The 16630-nt window shown below is 39.5% G+C and overlaps 1 protein-coding gene across 2 annotated transcripts in view; it reads left to right on the forward strand.

The window, feature by feature from the left end:
• FRS2 (fibroblast growth factor receptor substrate 2) overlaps positions 1–16630 on the forward strand; it is a 51870-nt gene that overhangs the window by 24843 nt on the left and 10397 nt on the right. For both annotated transcript variants that reach the window (XM_015281751.4, NM_001199626.3), the window contains exons 2-5: positions 9916–10022; positions 11353–11444; positions 13225–13411; positions 16196–16354. In XM_015281751.4, coding sequence (XP_015137237.1) covers positions 11379–11444; positions 13225–13411; positions 16196–16354 — 412 coding nt within the window. In that variant the 5' untranslated portion in view covers positions 9916–10022; positions 11353–11378. The remainder of the gene's footprint in view (positions 1–9915; positions 10023–11352; positions 11445–13224; positions 13412–16195; positions 16355–16630) is intronic.

A 16630-nucleotide genomic window follows, 5' to 3' on the forward strand; every position in this document is an offset into this window, starting at 1 on the left:
ATGTGGAAATTAATCTGAATGAAAATGTATGTAGTGATGGAAGGTGAATTTGGGAGGTGTTAGCCCCAGGTAGAGAAAAGACCCCATTGTGGAACTGATGCAATTTTCAAGTGATGCTGATTTGTCATAGTCATGTCTAACAGTGGTGATAGTGCATGGACATCTTCAGCAGTGTCTGGAGTTAAACAGATAATAGCAAAATGAATAGGCAAGGAGAAGCTTGCCCATGCTGGCTGTAAACCAAATCGGCTCATTTTCCTTTCATAGCATTTGAAGTTTTTGTGTGGTATTTTAAAGTCTGTTGTCCATATTCTTACTATCTAGAAGCTGCAGAAGTGACAGTGTTAACTCAGAGGTTACCAATGAATGCAGTCGGCAGCAAAAAGAAAAAGCAACAATAAAAATCTTATGTGAAGATTTTGAGGGCTGCAGCATTTCAGGTAATGTTTGACGCTGCGCAGTGCGTGGAAGATTGGCCCCATAGCCAGGGGGGCATGGAAGTGTGTGAGGTTTGTTGGAGGCTGAGACTAAAGACTGCTGTCCCAATACCAGGCAAGTTCAGTGCAATTCTTAGGCCTTTCATTTTTCATTTCTTTTGAAATTTATTTATTTATTTATTTAAAACTGAGCTATGCCCCCGTTATGTTGCTCATTAGGAGGGGATTGCCGCTGAGTCTTTGTATTATACTTATGAATCCCAGGCCTGCTCTAAATGCTGCCCCAAAAATGAGGAGCGTCAGGCAGGTGGGAGCTGCCTGTAGAATAAGTCTTTATGCAGCACTAAAGAAAATGATGTGGCTCCTGTGTGAGAGCACGTGCTGTACGTATTCAGGCAGCACACTTGATAACAAAATGTGCTATCAGGACAACAGTCCTGAAAGGCTACTTTTTCTTCTCACAAATTATCTGCTGCTTAAGGTGAAAGATGATCATTTTAGTACAATACAGTGAATATGTCTGTGTTCTTGATTTGAAGAATTAGGACTTTTCTGTGTAGTTGGAGGTGCCACTGCTTACAAATGTTGTGTGACAGCGCAAAGTAGGCAGTAGAATCTTGAAAACCTTCTACAGAAGTGATTTCTAAAACACACCTAGTCAAACTTGTGAATGGAAGGAATCTTATGGAGAAATAAAATTAAATAAAATAAATGTGACTTTCTTTGGTAAGGGAGGCTTTAGTTTATTATAAACTCCTTCTCTTTAAAATGGGCACCTTCACTGTACATAGAAGTGTTCAAACTACAGACTTGGAACAATAAAATGCCTGTACCCCAGTGGATTGGCCAGGATCTCTTGTGAGAGGCACAGGACAAGAAAAAAGCTGTCAAATCATCTTGGTGGTGGTCTTGGTAGTGACGTAGTAATTTTTGGGTGATCTTCTATTCCTTTTAGTGATTAGCAGGTGTTGTCACGTGGTCATTTCTCTCTTCAGCTTCCATAAATCTTGAAGACAGGCAGCGATTCATTGTCTGGTTTTTCTTTTTTTTAAAAATTAATTTATTCTTTTATATGTGGTAAATTTGTCAGTAGTCTGTGTTGTGGGTGGGTTAACAGGAGAAGGGCTGATGCATGCACTGAAAGCTCTTGAGAGTCGGTACTGCTGGTAGAGGTCTGAGAGGTCTGTACTGTGATCAGGGAGCATGCCTTGCTGCTGGGGGCACTGCTGTGGGAGCAGTATTCCACCTCAGTACAGGCTAAGCTTTTAATCCTCATTCTGATGTTCAGGCACCGACACTTGTACATGCACACACAAACACTCCTGTTTCCATTCATGTTGCGTATCCATCTTAGTTTTAGTGATCTTTAAAATCTGTAGAGGATATTTATACAAAGTGGACAACTCAGTATGGATTCTGTGGAAAGGTGCATTAATTATAAAAGACAATGCTATGTCACATTACCAGTGGACAGCAGTTGTCTAAAGTAGTATAATACTCATCCAACAAAATAAAGCACGGTAAGGTTGCTGTGGTCTAACAAATCCACCACGCTAACTGTATGTATATGCTTTTCTGTTGCAACTGTGAAGAAAAAAGAAAGTAAACTTGCTCTTTGACAGATGCAATTTGCTGATTACAAAAGGTTCCCCGAGGTCATGGATCTGATTGCTCATCAATTGCCAATCAAGAGTCTACACAGTCCTGATACAGAGGAGAATGTAAATAGCTATTGTTCATCTTCCCTGTGTGTACCATGAGCTGGGGCTGTAGGAAAGATGGAGTTAAATACTATTAGAATTTTTCCTTAAAGTGGGGGAAAAAATGCATGAGAAGCACATGAGTGAACAGAATTAAGAAATGGGAACAGTGGTAAATAGAGATGACAAAGTATTTTTAAAAGAACACAGATTTAACGATGAGGTGAAATTTTCAGTTTTCTAAGAAGCAAACAAAAAACCTGCTATAAGACTGTGATGCTGAAATAATGCCTGATTACTTGTATCCACGTGCTACGATCTTTTTGATAAAGAGAAACCAATGGATGGATGAAGAAGGGCATAAATTGAGAACACGTACTTATATATACGTTAACTTGGTTTTATAAAACACACTGGCACAGTCTTAGTTTTGATGATGTCTTACTATGTTTGCTTTTGGAAAGACAGACCTTGCAGGTTTTTTAGTGCTATTTTTTATTAATGAGTTAGAAGACTTGTGTGCAAAACGTGTCAAAAACATAAAAGCAAAACTTAACCTTTCCCGAAATGTTTGAATGAACAGTATTTCAGAGATTATAATATGGCAAAACATAAACTCAGTGCTACTTAATTACTAGAGTTGGCACTTTGTTGGCTTTGAAGAGTTGGCAAGAGCTGTGGGCCCCAAGTTTTAGAAGGCATTTATGGTTAAATACTGCAGAGCTGACTCACTATTTCAACAGTTTCAAGCCAGGCATCCTTTTCAAGAATTAAGCTTGATTCTCCCTTCCTCACAGGGCTTACTTCTTAACTTAGTTGTTCATAGAATCAAAGTATGGCTTAGATTGGAAAGGACCTTGAAGATCATCCAGTTCTAAACTCCTGCTGTGGACGAGTTGCCACTCACCAGCACAGGCTGCCCAGGATCCCCACCCACAGCGTTTGTTTGATCAACCTGGTACCTGGATGTGGTTGTCTTTTGTGTCACATTCAGATGGGCCAGTATACAGAGTGCCCTCAGTCAGGGCAAGGGAATGCGGTCTCAAGGCGTTACACTACAACTAGGTGGACAAGTGCAGGATTGGTGTTGCATAGGCAAGCCTTAGGTGTTGTGTCATTAGCACGATGTGGTTACCTGCTGCAGTTCTCTGTGCTCTTCTCACTCAACAACGTTGAGCTGGTAGTTAATCTTCATTTTTACAAAGTAACTGGGATGAATATAAATGCTTTCCTTGGGGGAGTGAACAGGTATTCTTAAGGGACTAACGAGGAATGTTTTAAGGAATTAATGAGGAATTAACTTAACAAAATGCTCAAATTCAGGTTAAAAATAATCACTTTTAAGAACTGCAGAGAATTTTTTTTTTAATATTAATATGCAATTTCAAAATTGTACATAGTGGCTTTTCAGGATGGTTGGCAGTTCATTGCCACGGCAGGATATTTAGGAACATTTTCTTAAGAAAAAAAGCTCCTAATGTGCTCTTCGTTAATGTATTATTATTCTTAATAGTTCTGTTATTGTTTTATATAGCACCATCTAGTGCAAGGAAGGGAGGAAGGAAGAGAAAGAAAATGTTGATAATTAGTTTGAATCCAAGTACACTGAAAAATGGCATAAAGCCTGTGTGCAAAGCAGAAGCATTGAGGTTTTGAAGGTCAGAAACCCTCCTGTCCAAATCTGGGTGTTGAGAAGGAAAATGGGGGGAGGAAAGAAAGAAGGAAAAAAAAAGAGGATCTTTCCTGAAGGTAAGGAGCAGGATGCTGCCAGGCCTGAGGTCTCTGAGGTTCAGGGGAGACCTTACTGGTCTCTGTAATTTACTGAAGGGAGGTTGTTGTGAGCTGGGGGTCAGCATCCTCTTTTGTGTAACCAGTGATAGGACTAGAGGGAATGGCTTCAAGATATGTCAGGGGAGGTTCAGGCTGGATGTTAGGAAATGCTACTTCTCTGAAAGGGTGGTCAGGCACTGGAATGGGCTGCCCAGAGAGGTGGTGGAGTCACCGACCCTGGAGGTGTTCAAGGAACATTTGGATGTTGTGTTAAGGGACATGGTTCAGTGAGAACTGATGGTGATGGGTGGATGGTTGGACTGGGTGATCCTGTGGGTCTTTTCCAACCTTGGTGATTCTATGATTCTATTTAATGATTCCATGAGGGGCACGTTGCTATGGCCCGAGTGCTGCTGGGAGAGGAATGCTGCCAGGGCCCTGGTGGGTGAGTGTGGGCAGTTGGTGCAATCCCCACCAGCTGTCCTAACGCTGCCTTCAAGGAGGGCTCTGAGGGCAGCCTGCAGGAACGACATTTAATAAAAATCTTGAGGTAAAACTCCACCTGTTAGCATAAACAAAATTATAAACCAGATTCTGCAGCTTCACCTCTACCATTCATAGTTTGTTTTCCATAATTGCCGCCAGTGGCACCAAGCTGTTTCTCAGCATGTTTCTCTTCTTGGATCTCCTTCGTTGTAGTCTTTAACTCTGTTATGGTTTGTTAGTGCTGTTGTTGTTTCATCCTGCCAGTATTTCTACTGGTAAGCGCTGCTGCCTTTTCATCCTGCTACTCACGTAGCTTCACTATTAATTTTCTCAATTATCGCTGCCAGATGGATGAAGGGCAGGGATTCAGTTTGACCTTAGCACAGTTTGCTTTACTGTTAAAACGCCACCTCTTTTGAATACATTCACAACATGGGGGTGAGTCATGTTACCATAGTCAGATTGAGAGGCCAGTGCCAACCAAGGCATCTGAGAGAGCAGAGCTGATGGGAAGGGTGGCAGTGTGTGGGGAGGCAAGAAGGCAAGGCTTCTTCTACTTCTGTTAAGCACTCATATCCCTTAAAACTGTTGTGTTTCCATGGGACTGTGTTCCAACTCTGGCACCTCTTACGTCTGTTCTGTCTCCAAACATGAAAGTGAATTAGTCAGTCTTTGCTGATGTACAGAAATCTTCTATTTTTTTTTTTCCAAGTAATTACAAAGCGAAGCCATCTATTCTGTGACTGTTGGGGGAACAAGTCTCTGGGAGCTGACCACAATATGTAATTACTAGTTCAGGGCAAATGCTTTATTTTGATGCTACGTTTCTTATGTGCATGTGAGGTCTGGGACGTGGGAGTCCCGTGTTCCAGAAACCTAAGTTTTGTTTTCCAAATGAAAGAACTTGGCTTCGTGGTAGTGCATATATGGTAGCCAAAATAAACAGAAGGTCACAGTATGGGCTATTTTAAGTTTTAAGTAGGATACCAGGATTCTTAAATCATATAGAATTTGCCACCATAGATTACATCACAACTCTGAAGACGTAGAATTTGCCACATCAGATAAGTCAGTTATGCACTGAATCTGTTCTGCTACCCAGTTCTGAGATGGGCAGATTTGACTGTCAGCAAAACTCCAAAAGACTGATTGCAGTACCATTTCAGCCTCCTTCACCTATCCGCTGGAAGGAATGAAATGATGATAGAACAGTTTTTATTTTACTCAGTAGCGGTGCTCCTGCAGGGTAAGTTGGTCTCTCTGTTAGTCTGCCTTCGGTGCCTTCCATTTTGATTAAATACATTGCGTAGGGAAGATAAAGCACCTTTGCTGTAGTGACATCTCTGTCCCGAGTTACTTAGAAGTTGTGTCTGTGTAACATGGAAAGCTCAGATTTTTGCTTTTAGTTTGTACTTAATCTCTGGGATGACAGCATCCTAGTGGAGTTCCTCCGTGCTCTGCAGTAGCTGTCAGCATCAACTCTGAGCTGGGAAAAATTGCTTATCGTGTTGTGTCCCCAGGGATTTGGCTGTTCTCTCTTCAGGTATTTCCAGTTGTGAGAGCTGGAGGGAAAGATGTACTGGAATGAGCTTCTGAGAGGGGTAGGTTGTGCGCTGTATGGCTCATCCTCGGGCAAACAGAAAAACAGCATGAGTTCAGTGATGTTGCTGGCTTTCAGAGGAACTGAGTTTATAAGCTTCAGGTTGTGCCAGAAGAAGTTTGGGCAAATGAAGTTGGTGCAACTTTTGCCACTGTTTGGGATGAATGTTTTCAATTGGATTTTAAATTGCAGTGTCTCTTAAACCGTGTTTTCCCTCTTTGATGTAATTCAATCCTTGGTATTTTTCACGAGGGACCTACAGAAATAGCCTGCTTCGAATTGCATTCTCCTCGCTGCTTATAGGCCCTGCAAAAATTCACTGTTCACAGATTAAATTTGCCAGATGTAATCAAATGTCAGGTAATATTTAACATCAACTCTTATTTAGTATTGCTCTGGAAAAAGTTTTAAAAGGAGAAATAGGGCCTTAAAAGGAAAAATGTGGGTCAGGGAGACATGAGAAATTTTTGAACTTTCTGAATTGCCCCACTGGTACCTCAGATTCCATCAGAAGAGGGGTGGCCAGCAGGGTGAGGGAGGTGATTCTCCCCCTCTACTCTGCCCTCATGGGGCGCCAGCTGGAGTACTGCATCCAGGTCTGGGGCCTCCAACACAGGAAGGATGTGGAGCTTTAAGGGAGGGTATAGAGAAGGCCACGAGGATGATCCAAGGGCTGGAGCACTTCTTTTACGAAGACTGGTTGAAGGAACTGGGCTTGTTCAACCCGGAAAAGAGAAGGCTGCAGGGAGAGACTTCATTATGGCCTTCCAAGATTTAAAGGGAGCTTATAAACATGAGGGCAATTGACTTTTTACATGGGTAGATAGTGATAGGACAAGGGGGAATGGCTTTAAACTAAAGGAAGGGCGGTTTAGATTAGATGTCAGGGGAAGTTTACTGAGAAGAGTGGTGAGGCTCTGGCACAGGCTGCCCAGAGAGGTTGTGGATGCCCCATCCCTGGAGGTGTTCAAGGCCAGGTTGGATGGGGCCCTGGGCAATCTGATCCAGTACTTGATCCCGCAGCTTGGCAACCGTGCCTGTGGCATGGGGATTGGAACTTGGTGATCCTTTAGGTCCCTTCCAACCCAAGCCATTCGATGATTCTTTGATAAAACTCTCCTGGCCAACTTGTTTCAGGTTCAGGTAAAGGCTAACACTTTAGGATGGTTACAGAACGTGTTTTGGGAAATGCTTTAAAAATGGGCAGAATTTGAGCTGAGGATTTCATCCATGCATTGTTATTGAAGACAAATATGAAATGCCAGATGTGCCAGCATCCGTTATTTCATGTCTTAAAAATAGTATTTGTCAAATCATTAATTATTCTACATAGTATGCTAAATGGAATTCTTTAAATGAATGAAAAAGGTGAAATACTGCTGAAATACTGCCAATACCTTTATTTTTTTTTAATTCCATTGTTAAAGTAAGTATTTTGAATAAGAGTAGGAAATAAAAGCAAAGGGTCGTTGTGTGTTCTACCCGTTGAGACTGTTCCTTCAATTTATTTTTAATAGACAGGTCCTTGAAAACAATGAATGCTGATGCTTTGAGATTTAAAAAATAGACATTGTCTTCCAAATCATGCAATTTAGAATGTTACAGGCAAAAATGATGCTATACGAGGGTTATATATAGCTTAGCTGTAATCAAAACATTACCCAATACTTCTAGAGGAGAAGGAAAAACCCTGATCATAGTCTTTTTTTATCTAAAATTCTGTGGTATGAAAAAAAACCCTAAAAATCATGTTCATATGCTTTAGTTGTGTTCTCTGCTCCCTGCCTGTGGGTCTGACTGAGAGCAATATGCAGAGGATCCAGCAGTGGGGGGAAGGAGGGGTGTAGCTCATGGGTTTAAAAGGCCACTCTTTACTTTGAGGAGAGTACATGCAGAAAGTGAGTTTCCAGCCAGGACACCTCTGTGTCTCCCTGCCTCTTCTGAAATATGCTATGACTGGGGGGGTTCTTCCTTCCATGACTTTTATAAGATGTGTGCTAGGAATAATTGCAAACAGAAAACATCCCCCAGAAGTTAATGTTTGATTCTGCCATCGTGCTGGTAGTGCTGGCTGAGAGGTTCCCCCAGAAAGCCTTAAGGTGTTTTGTGTCTAAGGATCTGCTTAGTCTATGAGGGAAAATAAGTGTGTTTTAGGTTAGTAATCCAACTAATATATCTTACTGGAGCTGTAACAGTTCCTAATTTCCACTTCTTTTAACAAGGTGTAGATAAGTGCAGTCTTCCTTTGTCATTCTTGGCATTTCTTCCTTACAGTGCACTAATAAATGTGTTGGGAAGAAGTGTAAAATACTCTCCTGCCCCTTCTCCCTGCTTGCACCACTGATGCATCATGAAAGGGAAACTGCAGCTCTTAAGTCTGACACTGCAAACGTTAACTTTAGGGTCGTGGCTGTGAAAATATCTACTTCTCCTTGTGTGCATAAACTCCTGTAAATACTTTGCTATCAGGGAAGATTTAAGAAAATTCCAAATGGAATAAACGACCTTTAAATAAAATCCAGCTTGTAATTGAGAGCAACTTGTTGGAGAGTTTTGTTATTGCTTTGTGTGCTTTCATTTATCTGTTCAAAATTACCTTTAGATCATTTATGAATTCTGATATAATTAAAACAGGCTAGTCTACCTTACGTAGTGTAACCATGTGAAGGATTAAAAACTGGTAGGAAAATATTGGGGTAAATATTGCAAACACAGACATTGGTGTGGCTTGCACATGCTTGTGATTATTGTTTCAGATGTAATTTTTGTGTCTACCTGTGACATGCAGCAGAGTCCCTCAGAGAGGATGGGTCATATTTTTCTCTCAAATGTGTTTTCTCTCCCTTTCTGCAAGTTTTAGCAAGGAATTTGCTAAACGAAAGCCTGGTAATTAGTGAAAGGGCTGAGTTTCCTGACAATTGGGCAGAGGTGAGTGAGGTGGTCATTGTGGCCCCAGCTGGCTCGGAGACGTGCCGGACCCTCTGCTGAAATGGTTTGGTGTGCCAAGCCAAGAAGAATCGAACCTGGCCAGAAAATCTATGTATAACAGATTGGGTAGGGCCATAATTGAAACAGTGCCTATGTGTGTTGCAGAGCGTTTGGTTTTGAATACAGTTGTTGAACATCAAGAAGGCATATGGCTAAAGGGCATTAGACTGAATTGATCTCTTAGTCTAGTGTCTTGCTTCTTAGAGTAGCCAACAGTATATAAATAGGTTGCTCTGAAAGTAATGCCTCCTATTTATTTCAGTGGAAACTACAACAAAGAGCACGGTAACACTGTTTGATAGAACAAATTCTCAGCTACAAAACACTGTTTTTCGGGAGGTGTTACTTTTCCCTCATACGTAGGGAAGGGAATAATAAGAAGGAATGTTCAGCGATCATTCGTGATGTCTTTCCAAAAATCTGTGGCAACAACCAGTGGATGGAAGCAATTTATGATTCATATCGTATCTGAATCATGAGGGGTGCAGAGGAAAGGGTGATGTGTTAGCCATACATGCTGGAATTTGTGCATGTTCAGCAGATAAGCAAGAGACTTAAGCAGAGTGAGCTGTGTGTGTTTCTCTGTTTGTTGTGGTTTGGTTCTGTAAGCGTGAAGTATAATAGGAGTTTTGCATTGTTTCTGTGCAATATATTGGGCAAATGGTGGTTGGAGTCCCCAGTGTGACAGACTACTCTACAGACAGAGATACTGGTTTATTTTCTTCCAAGACCAGATGGTACTAAAATGCCTAGGAAGTTCAAAAGAGATGAGAATATGTCTAAGGCTCCACTTTAGAATCAGCCTAGCTGTGGAGACCTTGCTTGATGTAATGTTGCCGAAATAAAATACTGTACATATTTTGTTAGTTTACTTAGCAGCTTACCTTAAAAATGAGTAAAATTACAGTTTTTTTTTTTTTTTTTACTTTTCTAGTTCTAGGTCAAATGATTAGTTCTGTGACAAGACAGCATGACACATTGAAGTATGACAGAAGCCCTGATGCCGCAACAGAAGCTGGGAATATTAATGGCCAAATCTAGGTGAGTGCTTTTAACTCTGATGGTTCCATAGCTGTTTCATTTCTTCCTCACTGCTTTAGTTCCTATTTTTGCTTTGAAGCAGCATTACGGTTCTTGGTATTCTGAAGTTTTAAGAATATATTGGGAGACAAAGGAACAAGCTTGTGTGATTATTGACTGATTACATCCCTTTTCTTTGTCTTTCTTGAGATATGGTAGACGTACTTCAGATATCTTCTTATACTATGTCTTTACTTGCAACTCTATAGATTTTTCACAAAGTACATTTATTTCAGTTTCTTGTATTTTTACTATGTTTACTGCAGGTAATTTTTTTGAGTTGTCTGTTGAGTTTACTATTGAGTTACCTTTATGGTGATTGCAAAGAATGTCACATGATTACAATGCAATCATACTACACTGACCGTATTATGTTTAAGGTTGATCTATAGTGAGGTGATAGAAGAAGAAAGTTGTGAGACTTCATTCTGTGGTAGTTTTAGTGTATTGTTCTATGAATGTTTACCATTCATACGAAAATCTTTTAATTTAAAATCCCAAGAATGTAAAATATTTATTTTTCTTGGTTTATACGTGGTATTAGTTGAATATTTAATTGTTGTGTAGTAAACAGAGTACTCTGTGCAACACAATTTAATCCAAAGACAACTTATTAGCAATTAAAAAAAAAAAAAAGTTGTAACGTGTGGAACTCTTTTTTCCTTTAATTTGGTTACTAGTTGTATGTCCATTGCTATATGGGAAGTATTTGAAAGTAGAAGCGCAGGATCTGAGTACAGGGCTGCCACAAGGCCTGGTGTGCCTCCACCTTCCATTGAACTGCAGTCCTGGAGCTCCCCAAGCCAGGGCTGCCTGTGTGTTTTCTGCCTGTGACTGATAACCTGCAACACAGGGCTGGTGTGGGAGCCAGGCAGTGCTGTGTTCAGTCTGAGCTGGGGAGTCTCAGTTAAGGGAAACTGGAAGCCAGGTGGAAAGATCTTGGTTTAGGAGATGAGAATTGCAACCACTGTGTTGTTGGGTTTTTTTTTTTTTTCTCCCACCTGCCCAAAGTGCTACAATAGGAATTAAGGTGACAGCCCATTGGGTCTGTTTGGTAGTAGCCTCAACTTCAATCACTGGTAGGACTTCCATGGTGTAGTGTAGTCACTCCATGAGGCTAAATCTAATTTAGTTCTTATAAAAAAGTTGAAATCTTTTATTAATTATAACTGCAAAATTCATAGTGAAAAATTGTAATTGAAGGAGCAATTTATATTGGGTTGTTCTGTTGATGGTGCTAACGTAAATGATCGCATTGGGTTTGGTTGTAATTTGTTGATTTTTACTTTAGAGATCACATGGTCTTCTAAAGAAGTCATGGGTAGCTGTTGTAGCTGTCCAGATAAAGAAACTGTCCCAGATAACCATCGAAACAAGTTTAAGGTAAGCACGTGATGTGGTATGCTGTGAATTATTATGTTGCTTTCTTGTGGAGTAGGTATGTGATGGAAAATACCTCAACGAAAATAGGAGAATTACCTGATGGGTTAAAGCATTGCAGACCTGCAGGTGTCTGTGGCTACAGGTTTATCTTGCCCCTTTGAAAATGTTTTCTTAGCAGCAGTGACAGGAATTCTGTAGACAGGCCGAGTTTCAATCTTCAGGATGGCGAAGCAGCCTCATGTTTTTGGTACAACTCCATGCAGTTGGTAGAGCCCAGTTAAACACCTTTACTCCTGGGAGATTATGGACCATGTGAATAGAGTAAGAGGTGTAACTGGGTAAGTGTGATTATAAACCTGAAAGTGGGGTCAGCAGTGAAATATTACAGGACTGCAGATTGTACTTGAAGATCGCTGTGAATTATATCATTTGGAGAACTTTTGTTTTCCTTAACTTAAACTTCATGTATGTGTGCTTCTCTCCCTTGTATTGCTGGAATTACAAGCTTGTGAACACTTGTTCAGTAGCTTCTTGTTGTTAAGCACATGAAGTCAGTGCCTTTAAGTAAAGATAGCTTTGTGTAGTCACACAACTCAGATTTGCTTCTGTGCTCCAAACTTTCTCTCCAAGTTGGCAAAGGAATGCAATGCTTCCATAGTGAAAAATGATTCCTACGTTGCCGTAGAGCAACACTGAAACGAGCTTTAAAACAATGGGAATTTCTGGAAATGTTTAATATTATCAGTACAAAAACTTGAAGGATAAGATATTTTTCTGTTGTCTTGTTTTTTTGTTTGTTTGTTTGTTTGTTTTTATGTATTTGACATGACTCTGTGCAACGAGTTCCTCTTTTTCTCCTTGTAGATTTTCTCTGTTGTTTGTGTGGTTCTCTGATTTAGCAGCAGGGGGGAGAAGATGAAAGAATGTAATTTGCAAAATGAAGAAATCTGACATAAGCCTTGGTGGCAGATGAAACTATTTCTAGTTCTTTTTAACTGACTAGATTTCAAGTTGAAAATGCCTCTTCAAGGAGTAAAATTAATTGATACCATAGGGATCTTTTTGTAGCCTTTAAATTGAGTAAGAAGGAATTCCGCTCAAAGCAGCGTTGTGAGATAGAATACATCTGGGGGAAAATATGCAGTGTCAGAATTCCATAAAAGAAGCAGAAGACCTCCAACTGGTGTAAGAGCAGAAGGAATAAGCATATAAGCTCTAAACATATCATGTTTTCACATAAGATAACTGTAGGGTAAGTGAATTATTTATTGACGTTAAAATGACAGACAAAACAATCTAAAACAGTGTGAGCGCAGTGCAAGGCTCTACAGGTATGCAAAGGAAGCTTCGTCGTATAGCCTCTTCTTAGTCCTTTTCTCAGCTGTATGTGGTTACATGACAAAGTAAATATATATTTTTTTTTTAGAAGTGAGACTTTGAAAGATTTCATTATCTGAGATATCCCTGTGTAAATGCTAGAACGCGTACGTAGTGTGAGTTTAAAACTTCATTAACCTTAAATCTCTTTTATTTTAAATATCACCACAGATTTTGCAATAATGTTATATATTCTCACTCATGTTGCTTTTAAATATGTGTTATTTTAATTCTGGTTTGGAAGAGCAAGGGAACTGGTTTGGTGAGTTTTTTCTCTTAAACTTTACCTCAAGGATCACAACGCGAATGATGGAACAGATAGAGTGCGTTAGTGAAACATTAAGATGATAGTAGTATTGGTGCTCAAATACTTACCTAATGCTATTTGACTTCCTTTCTGTAGGTTATTAATGTGGATGATGATGGTAATGAGCTGGGTTCTGGCATAATGGAACTTACAGATACGGAACTAATTTTGTACACCCGTAAAAGGGACTCTGTAAAATGGCACTACCTCTGTCTCCGTCGCTATGGCTACGACTCGAATCTTTTCTCTTTTGAAAGTGGTAGAAGGTGTCAAACTGGACAAGGTATGTAGAATTTTTGTACAAAGAGATATTCAGAAATGTATTTGATATTATTTGATATCTGAGGACTTGTTTAATCATTATTATGTACTTGCCTGCCCTTAGACAAGGGTTATAATGGATGTAGCTTTATACGTGGATGCAATTCCTGGAAAAAAGTAAGTGGAATGGTCTGGAATGGAATGGTAAAGTGAGGATTTGAACTGCTTACAGTTTTTGGTCTGGAGCACTTGATGCTTTTGGGTTGATAGCTCCAGTCAGCTTAGAAGGTTTTCACAGGGAAATTTTCCTGCCTTTGGAGTTTGAGTTGGCTTTCAGGGAAGGGCAAGGAAAGCTGGGGCAGTGGAGGAATCTTTTCAGAACACAAAGTTTTCTGTTTTTATATTTTTAAGAGACTGAAATGCTGGAATGAACTGGATATGCCTACCTTGTTTTTATTGTCTTCAGCATCGCACTTTTGTTTCATCCTCTTCTTGAAACCAATATCACTTTCATTTGTATCAGTGACATAATTCTCAATTTTTTTTTCAAATTTTATATGAAGACTGCGAACTCCAGCTATGCTTAGTTACTGTCCGTGTGGCTTTAATCAGAAAAAAGTCCGTTTCCTTTCCAGCTCTGAGATCACTCCCATCTTGACCAAAACAGGCTTTTCTGTTGCTGTTCGTAACAGCAGTCCCTGATGGAGGAATAGCTGCATTGGCTGACGTCTGAGCCTCATTTCACATCTTCATATTGTCATGCAGTTCTGTGTACTTGGAATTCTCGTGTATTGATCTGTTGTGAAATTTGAGTTCTTATTTTCTTAGAGACTTTCAGCATTTAGTAGTGTGTCTGTAAATCACCGTATTTAGCAATGGCAAAATATTTTTTAAATTCACTATTAAGTTGGGAACAATAATGAAGTTGATCCTAACCAAACTTGGTCAAACTTCATTGTCAAAGCAGAGGTAGGGGCAGACAATTATTTTACAGTAAGAGTTTAGAAGGCATTCTTGATTCAGCTTGTAGTGAGAAATAGAGATGTTTTTAAATGTTAGAGAATACTCTAACATTAAACTAAACTTCCAGACTTCTAAGGAGAAAATTGTGAACTTTGGTTTGAAAAGTGCACTTAAATGGATTTTTGCAGGTTTAATTCACTGCTTCTTTTAAATGTATAAAGTAGTTACTAATAAAATTCAATTGCAAATAGTATTTTGAAAGTTCTTTTCCACAACCTCTTACCAAGTCTGCAAGCCTTTTCACTGACTCTGCAACTTTCTTCTACCCTTCTAATTTCCTTTTCAAGAAAAGATTAAGCAGACTTTGTGAGCAGCAACCCTTTGCTCCCTCTTTTGTTTCTTGCCTTCCTTATATAATATTAAGTACTGTGAATATTGAGAAAAAAGAAATCTGCCGGAAAATGTTCTCCCTGCTGCCATTTTGCAGTGGTGCATTGTTCCTGAGACCTACAGTAGCATTTGTGGGCACAGCTGCAAAATCAGCTTCTTCCAATTCTTCAAATTCGTCTTCAGTTGATGAGATGACCAGAAAATGCTTCCTTTGAGAGTACACTGAAGAATACTGCTCTGCTACTTTTACCAATGGCTCTAGTCAGTGTTCTTGTTGTTTGTCTCTTAGATTATTTTTTTTCTTTTTTTGGTCTAAGGCTCAAGTATCCAGTGCAAATTGTTGGAAATACAGCAAAAATGAAATGTAGGCTATTGCATTTGAACTGGCTCATTTGTTAGGGAAAAGCAGTAGAAGCAGCTTCTACAGCTGCTGCATTGCAAGCATGGAACTTATTCACTGCACCATCTGAATACTCATTGTTGACAGACATTCCTCTCAGCCCATTTGGTGTATTCCCAATTAGGTTTGTGAGCTTCTGCCACATGGAGCATTTCTGGTACTTATGTTGCAGTTGTGTCCATAAATAAATATATGGTGATAGTAATGGCCAGCACGTTGCGTTATTGCACTAACAGGAATCGCAGTATAGCTAGGTGCTTTTTAGTGAAGAGTGCTTTAAGATTGTGATACTCATTTAAAAAACAAAACGAGCACCTGCACCCACGTGTAACAAGCATGTCAACTTTAACTTCATGCTTTCAATGGAAGAATAACCCAAAGCTGCGACTTTGCTGGTGAGGGTAAGTTGGGGCGCTCCCTGCTGTTCAAAGGCAAAGTGGCACAATACACACGTCAAACACATGGTATTGCTGCTGACTTTGCATTCTGTGTCTATCCCTTTAGCCAAAACCAATTGGTTTGTTACTGTGTGTTTCATGCAGTTTGTCCTACTAGCTTTACACTTTAATCTTCTTAAAGAAACTTAACTTTTTTTGCAGTGTTTAAAGTCTTCTTTCCCCTTGTGCAGGTATCACATAGCAATCTCATAGAAATCTGGTTTAACAAATGTGATCTTGTAGCATCACGGTGATTTCATTTAGTTTTTTTGTAGGCATCCTTGTTATCAACTTAAAAGAAATCTTGCTGTTTGTGTTTCTTTTTTTCTTTTTTACCCCTCGTTTAGCCCTCAAAACTTAGTTTTGTTTTTAATGGAATCGATTTCTGTTCCACGTTAATTTTGGGTGCATGGGAAATGTATCCTCCTATCAGATAAACACTTGAAAGGATCTCACCATATTTGTGTGTGTTTTGCTGCAATAAATATTTCTAAACTTCTTCCTTAACAGGTGTTCGTAATGTGGATTGCAGTTATTTTGCTTAAAAGTTATGTATGTATGTTGTAAGTTATGCTTCTTCTAAAGGATTTTGATTCTTTTTCTTGTGTATTTACAGGAATCTTTGCCTTTAAATGTGCCCGTGCAGAAGAGCTATTTAATATGTTGCAAGAGATAATGCAGAATAATAGTATAAATGTGGTAGAAGAACCAGTAGTAGAAAGGAATAACCATCAAACTGAGTTGGAAGCTCCAAGAACCCCTCGGACACCTACCAGTAAGTATGGTTATACTGGCAAATGACATACCTGACTATAATATGGTATTTAGTTTTAAATTAGTGGGTTTTTTTCTTAATTTCCATGAAGTTTTAAGTAACTAAATGCTACCTTCAGCTGAGAGGTTAATTACTAGAAGTTAATTCTCTTGAGGTACTTCCTGAGGATTCTGTTTACAGAGTTTGAAGTCCTGGGAGCAAAATTGCAGTAGTCAAGTTTTTCAGCTTTAAGAAATAAGCTTTGGGAATTTCGCTTTTGCACAAAAACACTGCTTA

This window comes from Gallus gallus, chromosome 1, assembly GCF_016699485.2.
Source record: "Gallus gallus isolate bGalGal1 chromosome 1, bGalGal1.mat.broiler.GRCg7b, whole genome shotgun sequence".
NCBI lineage: Eukaryota > Metazoa > Chordata > Aves > Galliformes > Phasianidae > Gallus > Gallus gallus.